Genomic DNA, 22,677 nt, shown 5'->3' with positions numbered 1-22,677 from the left:
ATTTGAAGGGAAAGGAAATTGCACATTCCCTGGGAAGAAAGAATCCACCTGGAAGGCACAGTGAGCAGATTTGTTTACAGTCCCTTTTACTTTACCTTGTCTTGTCTAGCAGGCAGGAAATTTCCCTGCTCTACAAAGCTAATCATTCTGATTTCTGTTCTAAGAAAAACCTGACTGTTGAGATTCAAAGCCCTTTCGTGTGATTTGGGATGTGGGAAAGCGTTTAAGCTAGGCTCTCTTCAAAGCTCTAGTTGACTTCAGGGTCCATCAGAGCAACAAAAAGTGGAAAGGAAGAGCAAAACCCACAAGTGATGGGAAACACAATGGACAAGCTAGATTTTGTGGTGATTGTGGGCCATGCCACGGGAAGTGTACATCTCTCTGCCAATTTATCTTGGAAACAGGCTGGGAAGAAGGATGTACTCAGATCTAGTGGGTAGCCTGGAGGAGGAAGGGCTGAGAGGAATGTGTGATACCTTTTCTGAGGCACATAAACACTGTTGTAGAACAACTCTTAAAAGCCATAGTAGAGAATCAATCGAGAAATCCACCCTCTGTGAAAACATAGTCTTTAATTGAAAATGTAGAATGAAATGGATTTTTATAAATAGATTATTACTTCAAACAGATGGTGCTATCTTCATTCTCATTAAGAGACAGTAGCTCCATCACCTTTTTTACTCTGAGGCCAAAACATCGGGGGTGATGGTCCTGGTCCTTGGGCCATCTTCTTCCAAGTCACTGTTAAGCAGAAATCCCTGACTTCTGGTAACAAATCTGTCAGAAAGACTCTATTGGTTTTTTATTTACACTTGCTTGTTCTTCCATCCCAGCTCCCTTTCTATCTTTTTTTTTTTTTTTTAGTTAATTTATGTTATTTAAATAAATAGCAAATAGAAGAAGGGTGTGAGACGATAATTCCTCCATAGTGTGTGTCACATGTCTCAGACCTCCTGCTTTTTCAGGAAGAAATGCTTCTCCTCAAATGGCTCCACAAGGACAATGAGTTGCTTTATGAAAGTATGCAAGAGGATTGCTGAATGTCTAGGAAGCTAACAGAAGTCCTTCCCTTGGCTTTTATCGGCCCTGGATTTAGCCCTGCCACTAACAATTGATCTAAGCCCCAATTTTTAAATGCCCTGTTATTTCCAGAAAACCATCTTGTTTTAAAGCACTCCTTTCAAAAACTGGAAGGGCTAGCAGAGAGGAATATCCAAGGTTCCCATTAAATTAATGTCATAAAGTTTTAATTGATATTAAAGAGACATCATTATTAAAGGGAGAATTACATAAATTAAGATGTAAATTATGACAAGGAGGCTCTTATCATGAGATAATCAAAGATAATCACCCCCCTGGGGTACTTCAGGAAACAAGGCACAGCTGAGCGCCTCTAAATCTCTTAACAAGTACAACATCAGAGTCTTTCCATGGATCCTGCAAAGCAAAAACAAAGACATCCACCCTTTGGTGTCTGAGAGAAATTCATTGCATCATTGGGATGCTGCAAGGTTGGACTGGTGAAGCCAGGATTTTATGAGCTACATACTTTCAACAGACCTACTACAGAGGTTTCTTTCTGTGAGCTTCCAAAGAAAACTCATTTAAAACGCTTTTTCTGCCAGTCAGAGAGAAAATTAATTTCATAAACAACAATAGAAAACTGAGCAGGGCAAAAAAGACCTCAAAATCATGAACAAGCAGCTATGGCCAGTTGTAACTAAAATTCCATTGTTATCCATGTTATTAATCTGTTAACAACCTGGTAACACCCAAAGGACTTTGTCCAACTGCCTAAAGAAATAATGGAAGAGGATCATATTTACTGCATAAATAAAAATGTTACGTTTTGACAGCATTTTTCATTCTCAAGTAAAAAAATAGCACTCTGTGTTCCAGGTGGACGAATGATTCTATGAGAGAGCAGAGGAAACCAAAGTGTTAACGAGGACAGAAATCAAATCTGTTATTCCCCCTCATTATTCTCAAATCACTAAACTAAACCCAGTTGTGTATGATTAAATGATGTCTGTTTATTACAGCAAAAGGTGTATAGTAATTTTTATTAGAAAATCTTGTTTAAACAAAAATTATGATTTCTCTTAAAAATTCAGATTCTGTGAAATCCCAAGGTTTTCAGAGACCATGTTAATCTTGGAAAACAGCACGAGTAGGGAAAAAATTAACACTTATCTTACTAAAATCCTTCAGCTCATAAGTTGAACAGAAGTGTGATTTTGTTTTTACTTTTGAATGTGGTTTTATAAAGCATATACATGAATATGCATTATAGTATAGAATCTTCTAATAGTTCCAAATTCAGATAGAAAAGTCAGAGTCCTTGTTTTAAATTTGTTTAAAAAAATCTTCAAAACTTCCATACTGAAATAAAAAGATAATTGGAAAAAATGCTGAATTTTCCTGCGGAATGCAATCTCCGGTTTCTCAACAGCTGATGTTTATTCAGCCCTACCATCAGCTGGTATGAATGGAGCGCCTGAAAAATGAGGCAAGATCCAGCTGATCAAATGCTATTTCTCTTCTGCTGCTGCCAGCAGAAGCAACAAAATCCTGGGTTCCAGCAGGTTGGGAGAGCGGTACTGATGCTCCAGGTTTCTCTGCTTCATCACCAAATCAATGTCCCTTGCAGGTGCTGCTGCTGAAGGCATCATCTTTCCAAGGAGTGGAAGACAGCTAGAGAACTAAGCAAACAGATCAGTGCCCAAATCTCATCCTGAAGCTGGGCCCAAGTATTTATCTTTAGGTACAAACTATTTAAGATCCAAGCTTTACCCAAGCTGCCATGGAGCAGGGGCTGTGCTTCAGGTTGCTTTCTTATTTCTCCAAATTCCTGTTTGAAGGGTTGCTGTGCAATTCAAGAGATATTGAAATAATTCCTGCAGTGCTTACCTTTTGCCCAATGTGTCCAATTAAAACGCTGTCAGCTACAGAAGTGTTTCCCAGGCTTTCTACGATGTCAATGCCAAAGTCTTTGCAAGCATAAATCCAGAAATGTTGGAGTTCAAGGTTACTGCTACTAAAAATCTATATAAAAACATAATAAAGGAATAATAATAATAAAAAAAGATTGTGATGTATAACTCTACTTACAATACAAGAGACAGGGGAAGTACAAAAACACGTAAAAGTGTTGAATGTGTATTTAGTATTTGAGCATCTCTCCTTAATTTTTTATTTCTGCTTTTAATTAATAACACAAAAATCTTTACAGTCTGCCAACTTATTTTCACGTTAAAAGAAAAAAAGAACGGTATGAAAAACAATCAGAACTGAGAATCAGTAATAGACAGGGTACAAGTGCTCTAAATATTTTGGGGTTTATTACTGGAAAGAATAGCAGGGTAAAGAAGTTAATGTTTGTAGCAGAAAGATGCCTTGAAAATAACCAGAGGTATTGCTTACAGTCACCTAAGAGCAAGAAGACTGTTCCTAGAGGGAGCTCACGGAAAGAAGCAGAATAAACTTAGTTATTCATGTATGCTAGGTCAGTAACACACAAAGAAATTACGAGTTAGCAGAGAAAACCACAAAAACAAAACTGCAAAACACCCTTTTGTTTTATTTCTTTTCATACAGATAAGTTTTTTCCAGAAAGAGAATGCACCAGTCTGAAAAAACACACTGAAAAATTGGACACCTTCAAGGGAAGAGCCATAGGATGGGTTAGACTAGAAAACATGCCTTACAGAGAAACACATACAATCTGTTCAGCTCGTCAGACAGGGCGTTAAGAGGATCACAGCCTCTAAGCACTGGCATGGGAAAAAAATATCAGATAATAAAGGACAGTGTGGGTTTTTTAATCAGATTAAGTAATAGTGAGCTACAATACCTGGAAAGTGAAGCTAGACAAATTAAAAAAAAAAAGTACATTTTTAACAAGAATGAAAAAACTCCCATGGAAACCATTAACCCTATGAAGGTAACAGATCCTCTACCAACTGCAATCTTTACAAATAGCTCAGATCCAGTGGGATGACTTTTTTGGCTGCATGATCTAGTGGAAGGTGTCCCCGCCCATGGCAGGGGAGTTGGAACTAGATGATCTTTAAGGTCTCTTCCAACCCAAACCATTCTATGATTCTATGATTCTATGATTACAGTGGCAGACAGATGCTAGATGGTGACAGAGGACACCAGCTATTGATGAAAGTAGTACTGATTCTGCACTGGAGCAGTAAGAAGAGCTCACACAAATTGTTTTTCTGGCTTTGTCACCAAAAAAGGAGCCTCCAGCTGAGGGACATGGACATACAAGTACAAGAGCTTTACCGTCACTGTGGCCTATTTGCAGCCTTAAAGGATGAAGTCAGTGTAGAAGGGATACACTTGTAAAGATCCTGAGCATCACAGAGGACAGTCAGGACAAACGTACCTGTGCTCCACCTTGGCTACTCCAAGCTGTGAAGTTGTTGAACTGAATAGGTCTGTTTGGGCTGTCTGGCAAATATTCTGGGTACACCAGCAACCCATACCTGTTTAAGAAAGAAAGCAAAGGAGGCTGTTTCTTTACAATGCCTGTATTTATGAGCAGATTTTTCTATTCATCATTTTGGTATCTAAAATCTTAAATCTGTAACAGTTCTCTGCATGAGACTTTATCATTTAATCCAAAATCAAAGACTGGTGGATAGCAATATTTCTTTTAGGCATCTAATCATGCCAGAGAGCATACTTAAAATTTCTTTTCAAGTATTTTCAGAGTTAGCCAAGTCAGGGCTAACAACCAGTGTGCAGTACCACTGACAGGTGCCTGCTGCAAAACACCCCCACCATGCTCATGAGCTTTCAAATACCATCACCTTCAGATAAGCCTGACGTGAATCTGGACAGATAAGGCTTTTCTATGGGATTCAGCCAACTTGGAGTACATTCCAAATGTGTACATCCCTGAATGCAGCCTTTGGTTTGACCTTCTCAGAGATTTTAAATCCAGATTAATATCCAGATTTCCTCAAAATTCAGGTGACTCTGTCCATTGACTTTTAGTACTATGTCATTTTTTACTATCGTTTCTGTTTTAGGGAAGTATGGGCAAAAGCTCTAGTGAATAGCCGTTCCTGGATGCTACAGGAACAACTGTTATATGTAATGTCTGACGTACATACAGCACCTTTTATCCCATTGGACTGCAAAGTGATTAGTCTCTTCAATCTACTTAATGAGAGGCCAAATTCTAATAGTTGAGTGTTCATGCTGCTATGATATAAAGCATGGAGGTAAGAAATGCCACTCCAGCGTGTGTAAGCCAGCGTCAAGTCTCTAATGGTGGCCTGCAGGAGATGTTAAAGGAGCGTAAGAAAGAAATCATGTATCTGTTCTCCTACATGCCACCCTCTTCTGCTCGAAACGTCTGTTATACTTAAAAATGAGCTTTCAATTCAACACATGAGCACATGCTTCAGTGCTTTGCTTTTAAATGGTTGATGAGGAAATGTGTTAAATGTGGCACCTTAAACTACATCAGGATCATTTAAACAAGGGGGTAAAGTGGAGGAGCTTGTTAACAGCACTGGGAAACGCTGCAAGTTAACAAATTGGGCTTGTGAACGAAGAAGAAAGGACTGTATTGAAACTACTAAGGAAACCATTCACAATCAGGCTCTGAAAAACAGCCCCAACCACATTGTTATGGAACACTGGTTCTGCTCTGCTGTGGAGAACCCTGCTTACAAGAGAGGAAGCCCCAAAAGGGTGCAAAATTGGAAAAAAAATCCTGAAAGGAGGGGCAAAGCATTTTCTGCTCACCACTGCAATGATAGTTAGCACTACTATGCACTGAAGGAAAATCTCTTTAACCAAAAATCCCCAAGTACCTTGTGCAGGAATGAGCTACGTTCTCACTGAAGGACAGGAGAGGAATTTTGGATGGTCCCTCAGGGGAGAGATGAAAGAAATAACCATACCCAGCAGCACACACTGTGTTACCCTGCAGAGAAGTATATACGACAGTGAAAAAAGATTACCACAGATTTCTGGAAATTAAAATAAACTTGAGAAAAACCCAAATTAAAATCCCAGCTGAGGTCCATTCAAATTCTGGTAACTCTGGCTGGTAGAAGCTGGCACCTTGTTTCTGTGTCCTCAATCTTGTCCTCTTTTCACTCTGTCCTTGGGCCAGTCTTAAAAAAAAGCTGTTCTCAAGCCAGGCAACAAGGGTTGGCCAAGCAATAGAAACAAATGATAGAAAAATGGTATTGCCACAATTCTTCAAGAAGTAGGTAAGAAAAAAAGTGTGTGGAAAACTTCTTACCCTGTTGTGGTTTAGCCCCAGTTGGCAATTAAGTACCACACAGCTGCTCGCTCACCCTCCCCCTGCACTGGGATGGGGAGAGAATCGAAAGAGCAAAAGTAAGAAAACTCGTGGGTTGAGATAAGAACAGTTTAATGATTGGAACAACAACAACAAAAAATTGCAATGAGAAGGAAAACAACAAGAGAGCGAGAGAGAAACAAAACCCAGAAAAAAAACAAGTGATACAACCGTTCACCACCCATCGACCAACGCACAGCCATTCCCGAGCAGCGATCACTAGCCCCCAGCCAACTCCCCCAGTTTATATACTGAGCAGGACGTTATGTGGAATGGAATAGCCCTTTGGCCAGTTTGGATCAACTATCCTGGCTGTGTCCCCTCCCAGCTTCTTCTGCACCTGGCAGAGCACGGGGAGCTGAAAAGTCCTTGACCAGTGTAAACATTACTTAGCAAAAACTGAAACATCACCGTGTTATCAATATTATTCTCATACTAAATCCAAAACACAGCACTGTACCAGCTACTAGGAAGAAAATTAACTCTATCCCAGCCAAAACCAGGACATACCCCTATAAAATCCATTCTAAGTAGGAAGGCATGAAAGAAAAGCAAATCACAAACTACTCAGTTTATTGATTTACTTCTCAATCTGTATCTTTCTCATATCTCCCGAAGCAAATACAAAAAAAGGAAACAACATTGGCATGAAAAAGTGAGCCCCCCTAAAAGTCAAGAGAAAAGAGAGAACTACATCTTCAGGATATGTCCGTGGCTGAACAACTAAACTTACTCAGACCTGTGGTAAATTACTTGGTTTGGATTCTTTTTAACAGGATAAGTGAATAACCATGGGAAGATGTGCTGTAAGTTATTGTCACTTAATACCTCTTAATGAAGAAATTCTGGAGTTGCATTCTTTGTATTATTGTAAGAGGTGAAAAATAAGTGAAGATAAGGTTTGCCTGATCTTAAATTAGGAGTTTGGTACTTACAGAGTCTGTGGCAAGTGGGTTATGTGGGTTACATACAGTGAGTTAGGAGCTTTTCTACTCTAGGGAAAAAACCTGCTCTGACCTCCTTCATTTGGACAGCAGCCAAACCTAGGTGGTTTTGGATGGTGTCCATACAGCGATGTTTTCATGTGCACATCTTGGCATGATCCCTCTCACCTATCTTAGATGTGTAAAAATTTGATGCTGAAGTCCAGGCTGGTAAACCTAGGCTCCCTTTCCTGGAAAAAATAAGTCATAGGCATGTCCAGAGGGCAATTCTTCTGGTCTATCCTTAGATAAGATTAATTGCTCTCTGGAGGTATCTAGTTCTCTAAGGGGGGTCTAAGATGAGCTTTCTTGCAGCTAGAAGAAGAGCTTGTTCTCTAAGATCAGGACTGACCCACCACTACCATTCATAGGTCACCGTAGAGTGTTAAAACACTAATCACTTTTTGGTCCCTGATGGTCCAAATAAAAGCCGAGCCTGGTGACCTAGAGGTGAAAGCCTCCATACACCAATTACTTTCTTTTGACCCATCCAAGTGTGTTCCCTGCTGTCGTGATCTCTGACATCTGTCAAGCAACAAAGAAGTATCAATACTCAAAGCCCTGCTTTCTCTGTCCCCTGGTAAAACTGCTGCTTTTTCTGAAAGTGCAGCCAAAGACCCTTTTCCTTTAACAAAATACTTCTGCAGTCCAGTCACATTATTTCCAGGATCTTTTACTTGCGACTCCAATCGTGCGTTCTACAGATGATTCATAAGGAAAAAACCTGCATATTTATTCAGCCAGCTAGTGGCTGGAGGGCAGGGGGTTTAGGCAAGCAGGGAATTTTGTGTGGAAATCAATTCTTTGTGGAAGTCAGTATATTACAAATGTCCGTGCAACCAAAATTCCAGAGAGAAATTACCTCCCCGAGCATGCCAAATACCTGGAGGTATGCATCGCAAGTCAGTAAAATAAAGTGGTTGACGTTTTAAGTGTCTCTTAACCGTACAACACTGCTAATGTAAATATTTAATGAATTTCTTTTAGATAGCCGGGGCTCAAACTGTTGACCTTAAAGATAACATTAAAGCTCTAGAGAGTGTGCCCAGCACTGCTCCCCCAGTTTCAGAACCTGTCAGGACGCAAGGAGTACCCCCAATGGGCTCGCTTCAGTATGCACTCACCTGGCAGAAAGTTTTAGAAAAGATCTCAGTAGGGATGAAACGGTGAGAAACAGTCAATGCCAAACAGATGCAGCCTCACCTCTTTGGTACTGTGGAGAATGGCTGGGTTGGGTGATACTGGGAAACAAATTCTTTTATCAACAACATGACCATCAGTCACTCCTCTGACATGGAAACACAGGCTGATCTCCACCCTGTTCATTCATTTAAGCTGTTTCCCAGTCCTCAACACCATGGCAAGAAAGGAAAGGGAGGATGCTTGTTGACTTTCTTAAACCCAGTCTGTATGTTGTTATGCATGAGCACTGCATGCTGGCTCTGGGATTTAAGGGCATTGAATGTTTATGAAGAGGAAGTTACTACAAAAGGTCCAAGACCCACTAGGCCCAAGAGAACAAAAAGAAGAAGATAAAAAAATACTTTTTTTTTTTTCCTGCACACAAAAATAAAACCAGGGACATAGGGCATGCACTTCAGTGACAAAAGAACTAATATCGAAGAGGGGCATCTTCAGTTCCTCATGCTGATAGCATTTAAAAAGCAAGAAACCAGCCTGCTAATGAAATTGTCTCATGACACTAAAAAGTGATAACCAGGGCTTCCATACTTTATTTAAAAAAAAATATTAACCTTATAATAATAATTTTGCACTTATACTGTATGAGTATAAAATTTTATCTAACACCCTGGTTCACAAATGCACTTAAAGGCTTAAGTCAAGTGGAAACCATTGGGAATTGGTTCTCCAAATGTCTTTGTAGGCTCAGGTTTGAGTGACTGCTGTGTCCCAATTTCAACTCCGTTTAGGAGACCACTGATTTTCAAGGAAATTTAAGCTCTTCAGTCACCGATACAAATTTAGGCTCCCAAGTAAATTGAGTAGTTATGAAAATATTATTGTAGGACTCACTGTGGAAAGCTTAACCCATGTAACACAGTATGGACCTAGAGCTCTCTGTCTATCTTAGCTGTAATCCTTGCCCTAAAGATTGCAGCCTGTAAGTTCAAAATCAGTAATTGAAAGATGGCAATCTGAAAACAAACAAACACAAAAACCGACAACCACTTAACAAAATCCAGGGGGGAAGTTTCTATTCCATGTCATGGCCTGGAAACCAGGCAGTGGGAAGATGAGTCTTTCCCATTACACTCTTCAAACCTCCCTATTAAATTAAGATTATAAATACCTAAAAAGCAATATCCAGTTCTTGAGCCATTTGATCAGATAAAAGTTGCTGAAACTCTGTAACATCATGATGTTGGTGCTGGACCAGCATCCCTTGCATTTACTGATTATTACCATACTAAGAAAAACTCCACAGGACACAAGTGTTTTGCTTGGGAAAAGTGTGACTTTTTCTCTTAATAACCACGTCCTTTCACGTCTTCTGCTGAACTCTGCTTGGTACTGTAGAATAGTAAGTGCACTTAATAATAATTTTAAGCTAGGCAACTTCTTCACATTTTCCTTTTGCTGCTGCAACGCCTCAAATAGCCCACTCCGAGAGACTGCTGACAATGAGGTTTATCAGCAACCCTTCAAGGGCCATCAGCTATTCTGCCTTGAGTAACACATCTTTGGAGAGCAGACTTAACCCTGATGTTCGGGTACACAGCCACAGACGCAGCTTTGGGCGTATCTACGAAGACATGTGAACCAAAAGAGCTAAACAAATGTGCTGAAAACCAACCGCAGCCAGTTCACATGTACCCGTAGAGATAATTGCAGCAAACCTTTTCAAAAGCTGAGCCACTGGCGATCGAGTAGACAGCTCCAGGGTAAGTCAGTGCATGATAGTACAAAACTCTGTGTTTAGTGGAGCTGAAATTCATGTGATTCTGCCTAGTTGTTGTATTTTTAACCATATTTGATGGTCTTTAAAATGATAAATATGCCCTTGAGGGAATTGCAGAAAAGTCCTCTCCTTCTTCCTAAGTACTATTGTCTTCATACTGACATAGGAAATGTGTTGGTCTCTCTTTCACCTTCAAATCTAGGTGCAGTTCTTTCCTCTTGGAACAGAAGCCCACGGGGCGATTAGGTTTTCACGTACACTTAATAATTGGTTTGATTTCTGTGGGTTAGCAATGGAACAGGTCAGGATTTTTTTTTTTTTTTTATGAAAATGTGCATTTGTCACAACTGAAACTGCGGTAAGAAAGGTCAGTTTCAATGAAATTTCAGGCTTAAAACAGTTGGGAAGGAAAAGTGGTTTGAAATTGCTTAATCACTGAAAATCATATTTTTTTTCCGTGAAACACTTAAAAGTGACTCTTTATTCTGAAATGTAACTGACATGAATAAGACAAAAAAAAGTAGGAACTAAAAGAAAGCATCAGAGAATTAATGAATAAAAATATTTTTACTGAGCTCAACTTTTTGATGTGAGGGTTGTTAGTCTGTTAGCTTTTTAAGAGTTCGATGTTTTATCACTATTTAGAATAGAGAAGCTTGGTTTCTTTTAAAATCAATGTCATTTTCATAGGACAGGGAACACATTCTCCTTCTCACCCTGGCATGCAAATCTTGGACTGTATGTAAGTTGCGTTTTAAATCCAGACAGAGGTGCATTTGATATTGCTGAGTTTTAGTGTGTTTGTCATCAGTCCATTAAAACTGAGAATTTTTTTATGACAGAAATAGGAAAAATTTGAGAGAAGCTGAGCCTAAACTTCTTCCCAGTTTTTATGAATCCATGAGTATTAAGATATAAAACAACTTTTTAAAGTATCCCAGGATGAAGGACCTCACTGCAATATTTCAAGAGCAGTAAAATTTTCAGTAACAATACATTTTCCTATGAATGTAATTTATTTTGTAATATGCGTTTGTTTTAATATCCCACCACAAGCACAGTTTCTGACAGCTCAGCCAAGGAGCAAATGTTGTGTATATGATCGCTCAGATAAATGAAGCTCCGTATCTTTCTGATATCTTTGATTAGAAATGAAATGTTATGTTTTATGCCTAAACTTCTTACCTCTATGTGGTTGGCAGGAGCCCTGACGTAGATCCCTGCTGGTGACAGTGTCTCAATGTTGGATAAACTGTCTGTTCCAGAAAGGCCGATGACTATGTTGTTACTGACTCTGTTCCCCTCTTCCGGTCCCTCTCCTTTCAAAAAAAAAAAAAAAAAAAAAAAAAAAAGAGAAAAGGAGAAAAAAAAAGAAACAGAAATGCACATATAGCTGGAAACCCTCTATTATGCAAGTCACAGAACTTGCTGGGTTTTGCCCTGCCTGCTTTGCTGGCATGGCCCACCTGGGAATTAGCTTTCCCTGCTAACTGTCCCTGGGTAAATCACTGTTTGAAAAGCACTTAGAAACCTGTGTTTAACACTTGGCAGAAGATGACTATGAGACGGTCAAAGACTGCCATGACTGCTCAACACAGTGGTGCATAGCATGGAAAGGGGAAGGCTGTGTGCTTCAGAAATGTCAGGAGGCCACAAGCAAGATCTGATCAACATTGTAAATATGGTAAAAAAACAGTTTCTGCCACAAAGGGCTTACATTCTAATGAGATAAAAAAAAATAGGGAAAGGATACTACAATACCTATTCTACAAAGAGGCAATAGAGACCATGGTTCTGCAATTCAATATGCACAAGACCCTGTACAAGGTGTAATATATAACACCAGCCATACTGTACCCCAGGTTTATGGAGAAAATGAATAAAGAGAATATTATAAAGCACATTTACAGTTGGAATAAAAGAGATTCAGAGTGGGAAGTGGCTCACCTATGCATACACAGGCATGCTTCCGGCAGTACTAGAATTCAAAGTCCTATCTATCTCCTGTGTCTCCATCCACTGCCCTACTTACATGTAAGAAAATTTCTAAATAGACTTAAAAACATCTGGTGCAACTGTGCACAAAAGTGGGGGGTTTGCCCCCCTAAGCAATGAAGTATGAGAAGAAAAAGGAAAAATCAATCAAAAAATTGATCACACAACTCAGAGTCATGGGGTGCCCCAGATCTAGTAACAGTATTGAAGTAGGAAGAAAAAAAAAAGAAATATCTTTTTAAACTATACCATAAAGAAATTTGCCACCCAACGGCAAAAAGTGGACAGTCCCATACAAGTCAAGTCCAAATAAGGACACATCAGCATATGTCCCCCTGCTCTGGTGTTTTGGAAGCAGGATACAAAGTGAATCATCTCTGGTCCACATCAGGAGCAAATTAAATCTGTTTAGTTTTGTTTATTGAACATAAATTATTATCTTCAACTATACCTGCTCAAGTTCTATTCCAAATACAGATCAATTCCCCAATCATTACTACCCCAAATGTAAGCTACGTGCCAGGAAAACCTATGTGCTTTTGGTTTTGGGGATGGTAGTAATTATTTTTAGCCTTCCTCTCAGTCTTTTGAGCCTTTCTCCATTTTTGGAACAAGATCTATTTAGGAAATATTTCCTTTCCAGGCTGTATTTACTACATTGCCACTACCAGAGCATGAACAGGATCCTAAAGCAGTCCTTTTGACAGCCATATAGGTTTTAGAGGTGGCATAAAAGGTCTTGGTGTGTCAATTAATTTTAAGCCCAGAGCAAATTTTTATGACTGTCTTGCAAACCTCCTGAAAATAAGGGTTTTAGATGAAATCACTGAGGGAGTCCAATTCTGGAGCTGCAAATAGCCAGCTATAATAAATATTCCTTCACAGGCAACAAAATGATATATAAATGCATCCATCAGACCCTCTGGAGCTGCTGACAGTGAAGCCATTAAAGACATCTTGGGGATAAGGTGTATTCAGGCTGAGACTTCAGCGGAAACATTCAGCTCAGCCCAGAGTCCTTTAACTCAGACACATGTCCCAGCACGAGCGAGCCAAGGCGTGCTGCCAGGATGGAGATCTTGTTCTGCTTCCCCATGGCCACAGGGGCTCTGTGCATCACTCTGGGCAAGTCGTTGCATCTCTCTGAGCCAGCTCTCTTTGTCTGCAAGATGTATACAATCGCTCTCCTTTTATAGGTCTTGTCTGTTTAAATCATAATCTATCATTTCTCATTATGTTTATATACAGGACCTAGCGTAGGGACTCGCTGTGTGTGTGGAACTGCAGGATGAGGACTGAAGGCTTATTTCCCCCCCTCTGTTTATCTTAAAATTGGTCATTTTTATCCCATCTCTGATGGAAAACAAAAATCGAGCTATATCTTTAGGTATTCAGGCAACATGAGATCCCAGCAGAAGATGCTGCAAGTCAGTCTCCTGATGGTTAGTTAGGAGAAATATTTTGTTGTTTAACATTTTTGTTGCTCCAAGCTCCAATCTATTTAAGTGCTAAATCCTGTGCTAAACTTTTAACATATGCTTTCACTCCATTATCTTCGATGTCAAATGACTGAAGTTAAAGGTAAGTATGCTCTTAAATGCCTCACTGAACTGGGGTATTAAATATTGCATAATGGTGCTCTTCCAAAGACAGATAAATCAATTCCCTAAAAAAACGTCCTTCCATTTGTACACTGAAAAAAAAGGGATCCAGATCAAGTGAAGACTGACCTGATGAAATGGAGAGTGTATGGTCAAAATGAAATAGCTGCTAGGAGTTGCATGTGGAATCTTGGGAGCTTTATTCCAGACTCACTGATACTAGAAAATGTCTAAGATGTGATTAAAGTTCTCAGGGTGCAGTTAAGGATCTGCCATTCTTTTCTCCAAAGGCATTTTCATGCAAATGATAATCAGCACATGTTACTGCTACATGTAGGATAGATATTTTCCTGCTTCACTTACCCAGTAGGAGCCCATGGCCTGAAATGTTATAGAAAACATTACTGTCCACATTAAGGTTTGAGATCCCAGTCAGACGGAGTCCTTGGCCAAAGGAGTCCAAAATACAACAGCCACGTATGTAAGACTCTGGAAAGAAAGAAGTGCTGTGAGCAAAAAGCACACTGCATCTTGAAGTTTGGGAGAGTTTTATATTAGCTCCTCATCCCTTGATGCTGTGCAATTAACCCTTTTGGCTCCCGTGAGACTGCTTAGTTGCAGCTGCCCACCCTTACTCACCTGGCAGGTCTTTGCCAACAGGCGGGCGTTGCTGAGATGGGCACAGTAGGGAAGAGGGGCCCTCAGCACAGAAATGGGTTAATGGAGGTGGTCCACTATATTGTGAGGAAGGAGGAGGAGATCCAGTGAAAGGATAATGGAAGATCCCAAGAGTGAAGTATGTTATGAGCTCAGGCAGTTGGATGATTGAAGTGGGATTGAAGGAGAGGAGGAACGTTTCAGAAGGGCAGGCAGTGAGGACAGGGCAGGTATCTCGTACACCTTGTCTAGCCAGGCATGGTGACCTGCCCACTGTAGTCCAGGAACACAGCCAGCGCTGCCTTCTGCCACCAGGAAGCCTAGATCCTCACTCAGTGATGAAGATGGCATAGGAAAGGCATAAGTGTGGGTTAGCTGGAGGGGAAAGTCCCATCCAGCGCCCTAAAAATATTATTTGAGCCCACCTAACTTGCTTCTATCACCACCAGTCTTTAGAGCCCTCATTGCCACTTCCACAGAGATGAATTTTGCACTTATCAGTGACAAAGTCAAAAGAACTTAATATGTTCCTTAACCTTCAGGTGATAGAATTAAATTTTGGCCTATGCTACTGCACAGCCCTGAGCTACCTCTGGGCTCCCTCGCAGTGTATTAGTGCATTCATTTCCAGAGTTAGAATTAGCCCACCAACTCAGTGGTGTGGCATAAAAATGAAATATTATTTCAGGAAGTAGCTGTCCAGAGATGAAAAGGAATTAAAGCAGCTTAAAGCACTCTATCAAGTTTCAGTTGGGCTGACTACAGGTGAGGTTTTCTCACATTTACCAATCCAATTTGTCAACTGGGGCGAGAGCTGAGCAGGCTTTTGAGGACATCTGCCCCAGCTTTGCAGAAAAAGGTGGATATTTGAGATCATTCGGGTCCAACTCCAGTGCAGCCGTCTCACCTGCCATCCATGCGTTGCCAGCAACAGTCAGGGCACTACAGTGCTGCCGAAACGCTTGGCCAACGTGGCGGAACTGGACTCCCTCCACCCAGAGCCGACTCGCCTCTCCCTGGAAGGCCTCCACAACCACAATGGCCCCCAGGTCCCGAGATCCCAGCTGCCTCTCGCTTCGCTTGTACAGACAACTGGAGCCACCTAGAATACAACCCAGTTGGAGCTGTCAGTGTTACTTCTCCATGGTGACCACGGGGTGTGCAGAATGCCCCAAGCAACATCATGAGACCCACCATATTGACTCCATGAGACTCCATCTCCAGCAGCGATCTTAAACATGGGCCCAAAGACAAATAGCCACAGGCAAGGATATTTGATACTCCCTCTAAATACTCTCATGGTTCCTTCCCTAAGAGTCTGGACATTTTTAGAGGAACATATATTAAAACCAGCAGGAAGCTGTGGTAGTTTTATGCCTTGGAAAGTTCCTTGTGTTCAATTTTAAATAGTCCTATGCGTGGGGAAGATGGATGTGACATTGATTTACCTTGGGTGAGGTTCTTGAAAAGGGGATTGGGCACGGGTGTACTGAACTAAATTGAAATGAGAACGTTTTGAAATGTCTTTAAAACTCTTGCTCTCCCCACTGTCCCTGAAGATGGGTGAGGAACCATTACCACCCACAGTCTGAAGACAAGGAAAGTAAATCGTAGGGCTGGGGAAGGAATTGACATTCCTGAAAGGCACCCTTCCGTGGATCTACGCTCAGGATATTTTGGTACAAGGGGATTCAGGTTATGAATGTGCAATCTGGGCTTGTTCAGTGGAGGTGCAGAGGAGATTTCACATTCCAGCACTGCCTGCTTATGCTCAGTAATGCTCATTTTTCTTTTAAAGAAGGTAAATTAACCACAAAAAACACTGCCCACTCGTCTTCTGGTGACTCATCTGAGAAATCCTCCTATCCTTTAGCTCAAATAAAAACCTCAAACGGTTAGCCCATTTCAGAGACTATATTTATGAGTTCCACAGAAAATGGATCATAAATCTATGAGTAATATAAGCAGTTGGCTGCTGGATATCAAATGAAGTCTCATGTCACAGTCTGAAAGCCCAAGGCATTTTATTTTTAAAGGAAACCTTACAACTGGGTTGCCAGATAACCTAACTCTCCTCAAATTATAATCACTGTGTCTGATTCTGCTTCCTCATCAGCTGGTGTAAATCAGGAAGCCACCTGTCAAACTTCATGGTGTTTCATACAGGTAAAACTAAAGGAGAACTGAGATACCCAGCATTGTTTCTCCAGTGCTACTATATGCTACAAGAAACCACCACCTGTCTTTTTTATTGGTATCCCTAAACACTAAACAATGTCTCAATATTTTACACTGAAGAGTACAAACAGCATTGGGCTGTTTTGTTTTTCCTTCTTCTTAAAGTGACTAAATTGTAAATACAATTAAAAATTTAATATATTACGTACACTGAAACATGTTTTCAGAAGATACGTTCTTTTCTACACCCTTAGGCTCAGGCAAAACTAAAGGGTCTTTCCCAAGATGGCTTGAAAAAACAATGTGAAAATAATACGTCTGAGATATTACAATGTAATGCAGTTCAACTCCCAAGACTTCACACTTCAATGTCAAGCAATGTTTGGGAAGATAAACTCGCTTTCCTGGTTCTGGTATGTCTCAAAGTTATCCTATTAAGAAAGATCTCTAACACACAGTGATACCACAATGTGATTTTAATGGAGCCATTTTCCTCCTCAGTACATTTCTGTGAGAAAAGACCTCCTCACCTCTTGTAACACCTGCTTTTACACATTGTCTGAGGTGTGACATCCTCTCCATCGTGACATTTCCTTGAACAACAACCCTTCTGCTGGTCAGTGCCACCACAGCACTCAAAGGCAGGCTTTGGCCGTTCACCCATCCCTCTCCAACATTGTAGGAGTACCTAGGGAAAGACACAAAAAAGGTACAAAAGTATCTGCACCTGCCAGAGGGCAAGAATGATTATTATCCTATGCTTATAACTCCAACTGCCCAAACTCAGAGCTGGTTTCAGTCCTATCTCACCATGGACAGTGGCATATCCAATGTGTCTGCATATATGGGCTAGGTATATTTTTCTTGGCTGATGTTTATTTTCATCTTTTTGTCTCTCAAGCTCACAAATTTTCCTTAGATTATGTATGTTTACACCAAAGTATTCCAGCCTTTGAACTTTCTTCATCTTCCCAAAACACACATTGGTGAAAACCATCAGTTCTTCCTTCCTTAAGCCCCAGATACTTCTGAAAACTATACCATTAATCTTTCTGGGCATTGGAGTTGGGTTGCCTCCCAAACAGATAACATTTCTCAGCACTGGGACTCCAGGTTATGATGATAAGAAGTACAGTTTGACCATGACCTCCACACACAGAAGACAAAGAGAGCGCAAGGCAGTGAAACTACAGGTCTCTGAAAACACAGAAGCAGTATTTCCAAACTGAAGTAATTCACTTTGAGTGTGTTGTTAATCAGCCTAAGTTAATCAGTCAAGAAGGGAGGATTTTTTTTTTTTTTACAGAAGTCAGACACTTTATGAAAAAAAATGCACTTTCTCAAGAAATTAACTATGCAGAAAAATTCTTTGTCAACCCTATGCTGAGGCCACTGGAAGGTACTGGCCATCAGTGTTTTCTACTTCAAAGGTTTTCTGAGTTCATGGTTATGATACAGAATTTAAACATAGTCAGAAACATTCAGGATTGAATGTCCACTAGCTTTAGGGGGAGTGAGGAGCCAAAATATCTCTGACCACCTTTGTAAAGGGATTTATATTGTTATTATGTCCCACAGGAAACTGAAAATCCTCACCTTGACCAAATTTTCCCCTGGTTTCTCTGCTATAGAAATCCCCTTGGCCCTTGAAAGGATACCTGAGTGGTGATCTAAGGTACAGTTCCGTGTTGTTCACAGACTCAATAACAGCCATTTCTTCTTGCTGTTGTGCATCTCCAAGGCCTGTCCTTCCCAGAACGATTTCATCACCAGTTTGCCAGTCAACAGTTTCCTGGAGCAGTAATCGTGTGTCGTTAGCATGAGCTGAGGATTTCAAGTGTGTGAAAGCCACTCTGGGCATCCAGCCTAAAAAAAAAAAAAAAAAGCAGCAAAAAATATTTTAAAAACTGAGTCAATCATCAACATTAAAAAAAAAAAAAAAAAACAAAACAGGAGCAGCATGCTTAGAAAACACTGCCTCACTTGCATCATCCCACAGTCATTCATTTCTTTTTGATGCTGTGTAGGAGTTGGGATTAATGCCATGAAAGAGGATTTGTGCACATCTGCTTGGATCAGAAACGTGGCGCTTTCCAAACAACATCTTCATTTCATATATTTTTGTTAGTATTGGTCCCAAAAAGCTGAAAAAAAACATGTTGCAAAGAAGTTTGCTCAACAGGCAATGGGAGCTGAGGTTCAGTTTCATTCCCCCCAAACTGACTTCCCTATGTGAGAAACACCCTCTTCTTAAGCGCCCTTTATGACTAAGGAAGACAAGCACTCTCTGCAGGGACCCTCGTCCTTCTCTGAGTGCAAAAAGTACTTTGAATTATCAGATTTCCCAGTCAAGTGTCCAAAACAACACGCAGTGAATCTAGGTCCACAAGTAACTTGTATTCACAAAAACACATGCTTCTGTTAGTAACATTTCAGTGACATAAGGACAGACAAATATCAGCAGTTTGAAAAACTTTTAAGAGTGACTACAGATTGTTCAGCTGGCAACACGAGGTCATCTCAAAGCTGTTTCCAATGGAGCATCCAAAACAAGAGGTCATTCTTTGAAATCTTGGGTTAAGTGGCTTAAACGTTTCATATTAAAAGAATTTGCTTCAGCCTTTTTCATCCAAAAGCAGAAATAATATCACATACTATTTTAAATTTTGTAACTCTGGTGATTTTTTTCCAGAAAACTTGAATCTCGGAAAACACTGCTGAAACACATTCTCGGTGAGGCCTTAGTCTGGCTAGACCTGAAAACATATTTTCAATTTTAACGTTCAGTTGAGTTGGGGCATTGAACACCCCTATGGATGGGGATGGGTTACAGCGGTGTGAATACGTAGGTCGGCACAACTGCAAGATGTGCCCCCTGCATTAGGCCACCTTAGGCCACCACTGGAAGGCAGTAGCAAAGTTGCAACTGCAGATTCCCAGATCCCCTCCTCCTCTTCAGTGGACATACTAGCAAGTCCGTGTGCAACAAGCACCAGCAATGAAACATCTTGCCATTTCACCCTCCCTTCTTCGTTTCATGATGTCTGCTTTAACTCTTGACATTTCTTTTTCCCTAGCAGGCTTTGGAACAGATTGATCCAGTGAGATCCAACACACTGAACACCATCACGGGAGAGCATGTGCCTCACACACCCACCTTTAGTATATTTTTCCTTCCCTCCTTTGCAATAGATCATAATTTACCTTTAGCCCACAGCAAGTTACTGTCCTCCCTGGTTGTACGATAGAAAAGTAATAACACCAGAAATCACTGAGGGTAGAGGTTGCATCCAATAAATCATTTTCAAATTATTTTAAGCAAGCTTCTCTCTCTCTATTTCCTGTTTCAGTTTCTTGGTGCTTACACTTTAGTGTCCCAGTTCTTTCCTTAATGAAGACAGAAATAAGGAGTAGCACCTCCAAGTCAATTAATTCACAGCAGAATGAGAAGGAAGAATCAAGTCTTTATACTCTTGTCATCTTGAAGTATATTTGAGCACCTGCTCTGTGTGTCAATGAGTTGATGGGCATCTAAACCTAGCTGAGATACTTCTGGCTTATTATCTTTTCTTTTTTCTTAAAATAGAATTGAAATTTCTCAACTTACAGCTAAGCAAATCTCCCAGATATCCTTCACTTAATGTGCTATCATGGAACTGTTTTGAAGTGCATCAGATGGATTTCCTTCAGATAAAACCAATGCAGATGCTATAATCCAGTAGGACATATAATAAACTTTAGACAGTAATGGAAATAAACTAGAATGATTCTACAGTAGCCCCGAAAACACATACAGTGTGGACCCTGCATCCTCAGCACCTACATCATTCATTCTACAGATCTACTTCTATTGGGCCACGCTGTTTTTTAATGTAGACATAGCCAAAGCCCACCTTGCACCATTCATAAGCACAGATACCAAAGATTTTCCCTGTGAGACCTCATCTTCAACACAGCTTTAGCCAGCTCAAAAAAACCCTCTCAATATCAGCCTATGTGCATTCTTTTACTAGCAGCAGTCTCATCATCTTTATTCATTTACCTTCTTTCCTTGAGTGAACCTCGTGAATTTTTAGGACTCACATAAAAGCGAACGACTGGCAGCAGCCATCTGCATGTTGAGCAGCATACAATTTTTCTCCAGCTCTGGACATTTTGTTTATAGTACTGATTTGTGTGCATGTGTTAGCGTGTGTGTTTGAGTGCATCTGTGGCCAGACACACGACTACCTCCCATTGTGTACATCTGTCACACACATACTACAGTAACCATTGTAAGAACACTGCTGGGCAACAACTCTTGTCATTAAGAGGTGCAAACCACCGTTCTGCATTCAAAATATGCTCTAATGGAAAAGGCTTGTTTCAGGTTTTTTTCCACTTCCAAGCTCTGAAATAACAATTTTTAAGGAAAATCTTCTCAAGATATTTTTTCTTCTAAAAGAAGAGTATTCAAGGTACCCAAACACCACCCCCCCCCCGCCTTTTTTTCCTTTTTCGACTTCTTACTGTGGTCTCCCTGCCTCCCTCTCTGTCTCCCTTTCCACAGTTTGTTTTACCTTTTTCCTGATGATTTACATGGGGCGGGGTATTTCTTTGTATGTGTAAGATCTACTTCCAATTTCCAATATTTTTAGTATATTTTTGTTAGGGGGAAAAAAAAAAGTCTAGCAGATTCCTCTTTCCTTGCGTCCCATTTATATTCCCACATACAATAACACCTGCAGATCAGATTCTCCTCTACCCTAAGCAGCATGAGTGACACACAAGATTTGGTCAGTGATACTTTTCTGGTCAGTTCACCAAGGAGGGACCATAACTGAGGGTTCTTTGCCTTAACTATAGCATATTCCTAGCCTCTATGGTTTTGATGGGAGCCCATCATACAGCCACACAGAAATGTACTACACTGTTCCTCAAGCAGTCATCATCCATGCTGTTTAAAATCACCCATTCCCTTTTCTAAAACAAATTCACAGCTGGATACCTTAAAATTTCACTTTTTCTTTTTAAAGTAGGTATAACATTGCGAGCTATATCTCACGTAGTTCCAATTATAGGAAAACATGCAACCCCCATGTTCTCCAACTTTAGTAGCAAACAGGTTTGAACGAAAATAGCTTGAAAAAGAGCACAAAACCCACCACACACCTTAGTCACTATTACCAGTGGTGTCTGCAATTGGCTTGACTTAGGTTGGAGACTGTGGGTGGGTTTCAGGTGCCTAAACATGTCATTTTGGATGTACGATTGGCATCTAGCTGCTGTTCCAGAAAGGCCTTGCTCTGACATAAGTCCCATGTCCTATCTGCCAGACCCACATAGGTATCTTGGATACCATAGGGTGCCTGAAATGGTCCTTTATATTAACCCTCAGGTAACTGAAAAGCCAAACAGCTGGCAGGCAGTCAAATCAAATTGCTCCTGCTTCTTGAAGAAGTTTCCAGGCCATTGCTCATCTACCAAGGGTAGGTTGGCTGGATAGGGCACACCACTTTTCAGAAGCACTCCTATACCCAACTTCTAAATGGGGAGGTGAAATGTGCTGATGAACAATTCAGGAGAAAATGATCTCCAGCTGAGAGACATCCTCAATTTCCCAGAGGTCTTCTCCAGCTTCTCTCCTTCAAGCAACCAATGGACTCTCTATGAAGATCGTTAATACCTAAAGGAGGTTCCCTAGAACAAAGACCCCTGTCTCTGCAGACTGTCTGCAGGACCACCCTTTGGAGGCCCAGAGCCCTCATTCTTGTTTCCCTTGAAAACAAACTCTATTTCGGATGGAACATACAAGGTTCATAAAATAACCTTCAGTGATTGGGACTGGACTGTGCAGCAGGTAAATAAATTACTTGTTTGAGAGTAGAAGGTTTAAAAGACCAACAGCTGCAGTATATTTAAATTATTTCTTCCCCCAAAAAGTACTGCAAGCAGAAACACTCAAAAGTACTGAAAAATAGATGAATCTGTATAACTCCTTAATTATTGAATTCATTTTTAATAATTAAC

At 40.5% G+C, this 22,677-nt stretch overlaps 1 protein-coding gene across 1 annotated transcript in view; it reads right to left on the bottom strand.

Annotated features, from left to right (window-relative positions):
• PKHD1 (PKHD1 ciliary IPT domain containing fibrocystin/polyductin) overlaps window positions 1-22,677 on the bottom strand; it is a 269,779-nt gene that overhangs the window by 131,793 nt on the left and 115,309 nt on the right. The window contains exons 37-44 of the mRNA XM_075497242.1: window positions 18,327-18,534; window positions 17,199-17,356; window positions 15,398-15,592; window positions 14,197-14,322; window positions 11,423-11,556; window positions 5,838-5,950; window positions 4,397-4,496; window positions 2,911-3,045 (exon numbers count right to left, since the gene is read on the bottom strand). Of these exons, the coding sequence (XP_075353357.1) occupies window positions 2,911-3,045; window positions 4,397-4,496; window positions 5,838-5,950; window positions 11,423-11,556; window positions 14,197-14,322; window positions 15,398-15,592; window positions 17,199-17,356; window positions 18,327-18,534 (1,169 nt within the window). The remainder of the gene's footprint in view (window positions 1-2,910; window positions 3,046-4,396; window positions 4,497-5,837; window positions 5,951-11,422; window positions 11,557-14,196; window positions 14,323-15,397; window positions 15,593-17,198; window positions 17,357-18,326; window positions 18,535-22,677) is intronic.

The sequence above is a fragment of the Mycteria americana genome, chromosome 3 (assembly GCF_035582795.1).
Source record: "Mycteria americana isolate JAX WOST 10 ecotype Jacksonville Zoo and Gardens chromosome 3, USCA_MyAme_1.0, whole genome shotgun sequence".
Lineage (NCBI taxonomy): Eukaryota > Metazoa > Chordata > Aves > Ciconiiformes > Ciconiidae > Mycteria > Mycteria americana.
Note: the sequence above shows the minus strand (reverse complement) of the source record. Positions and strands in the feature narration are given on the sequence as shown.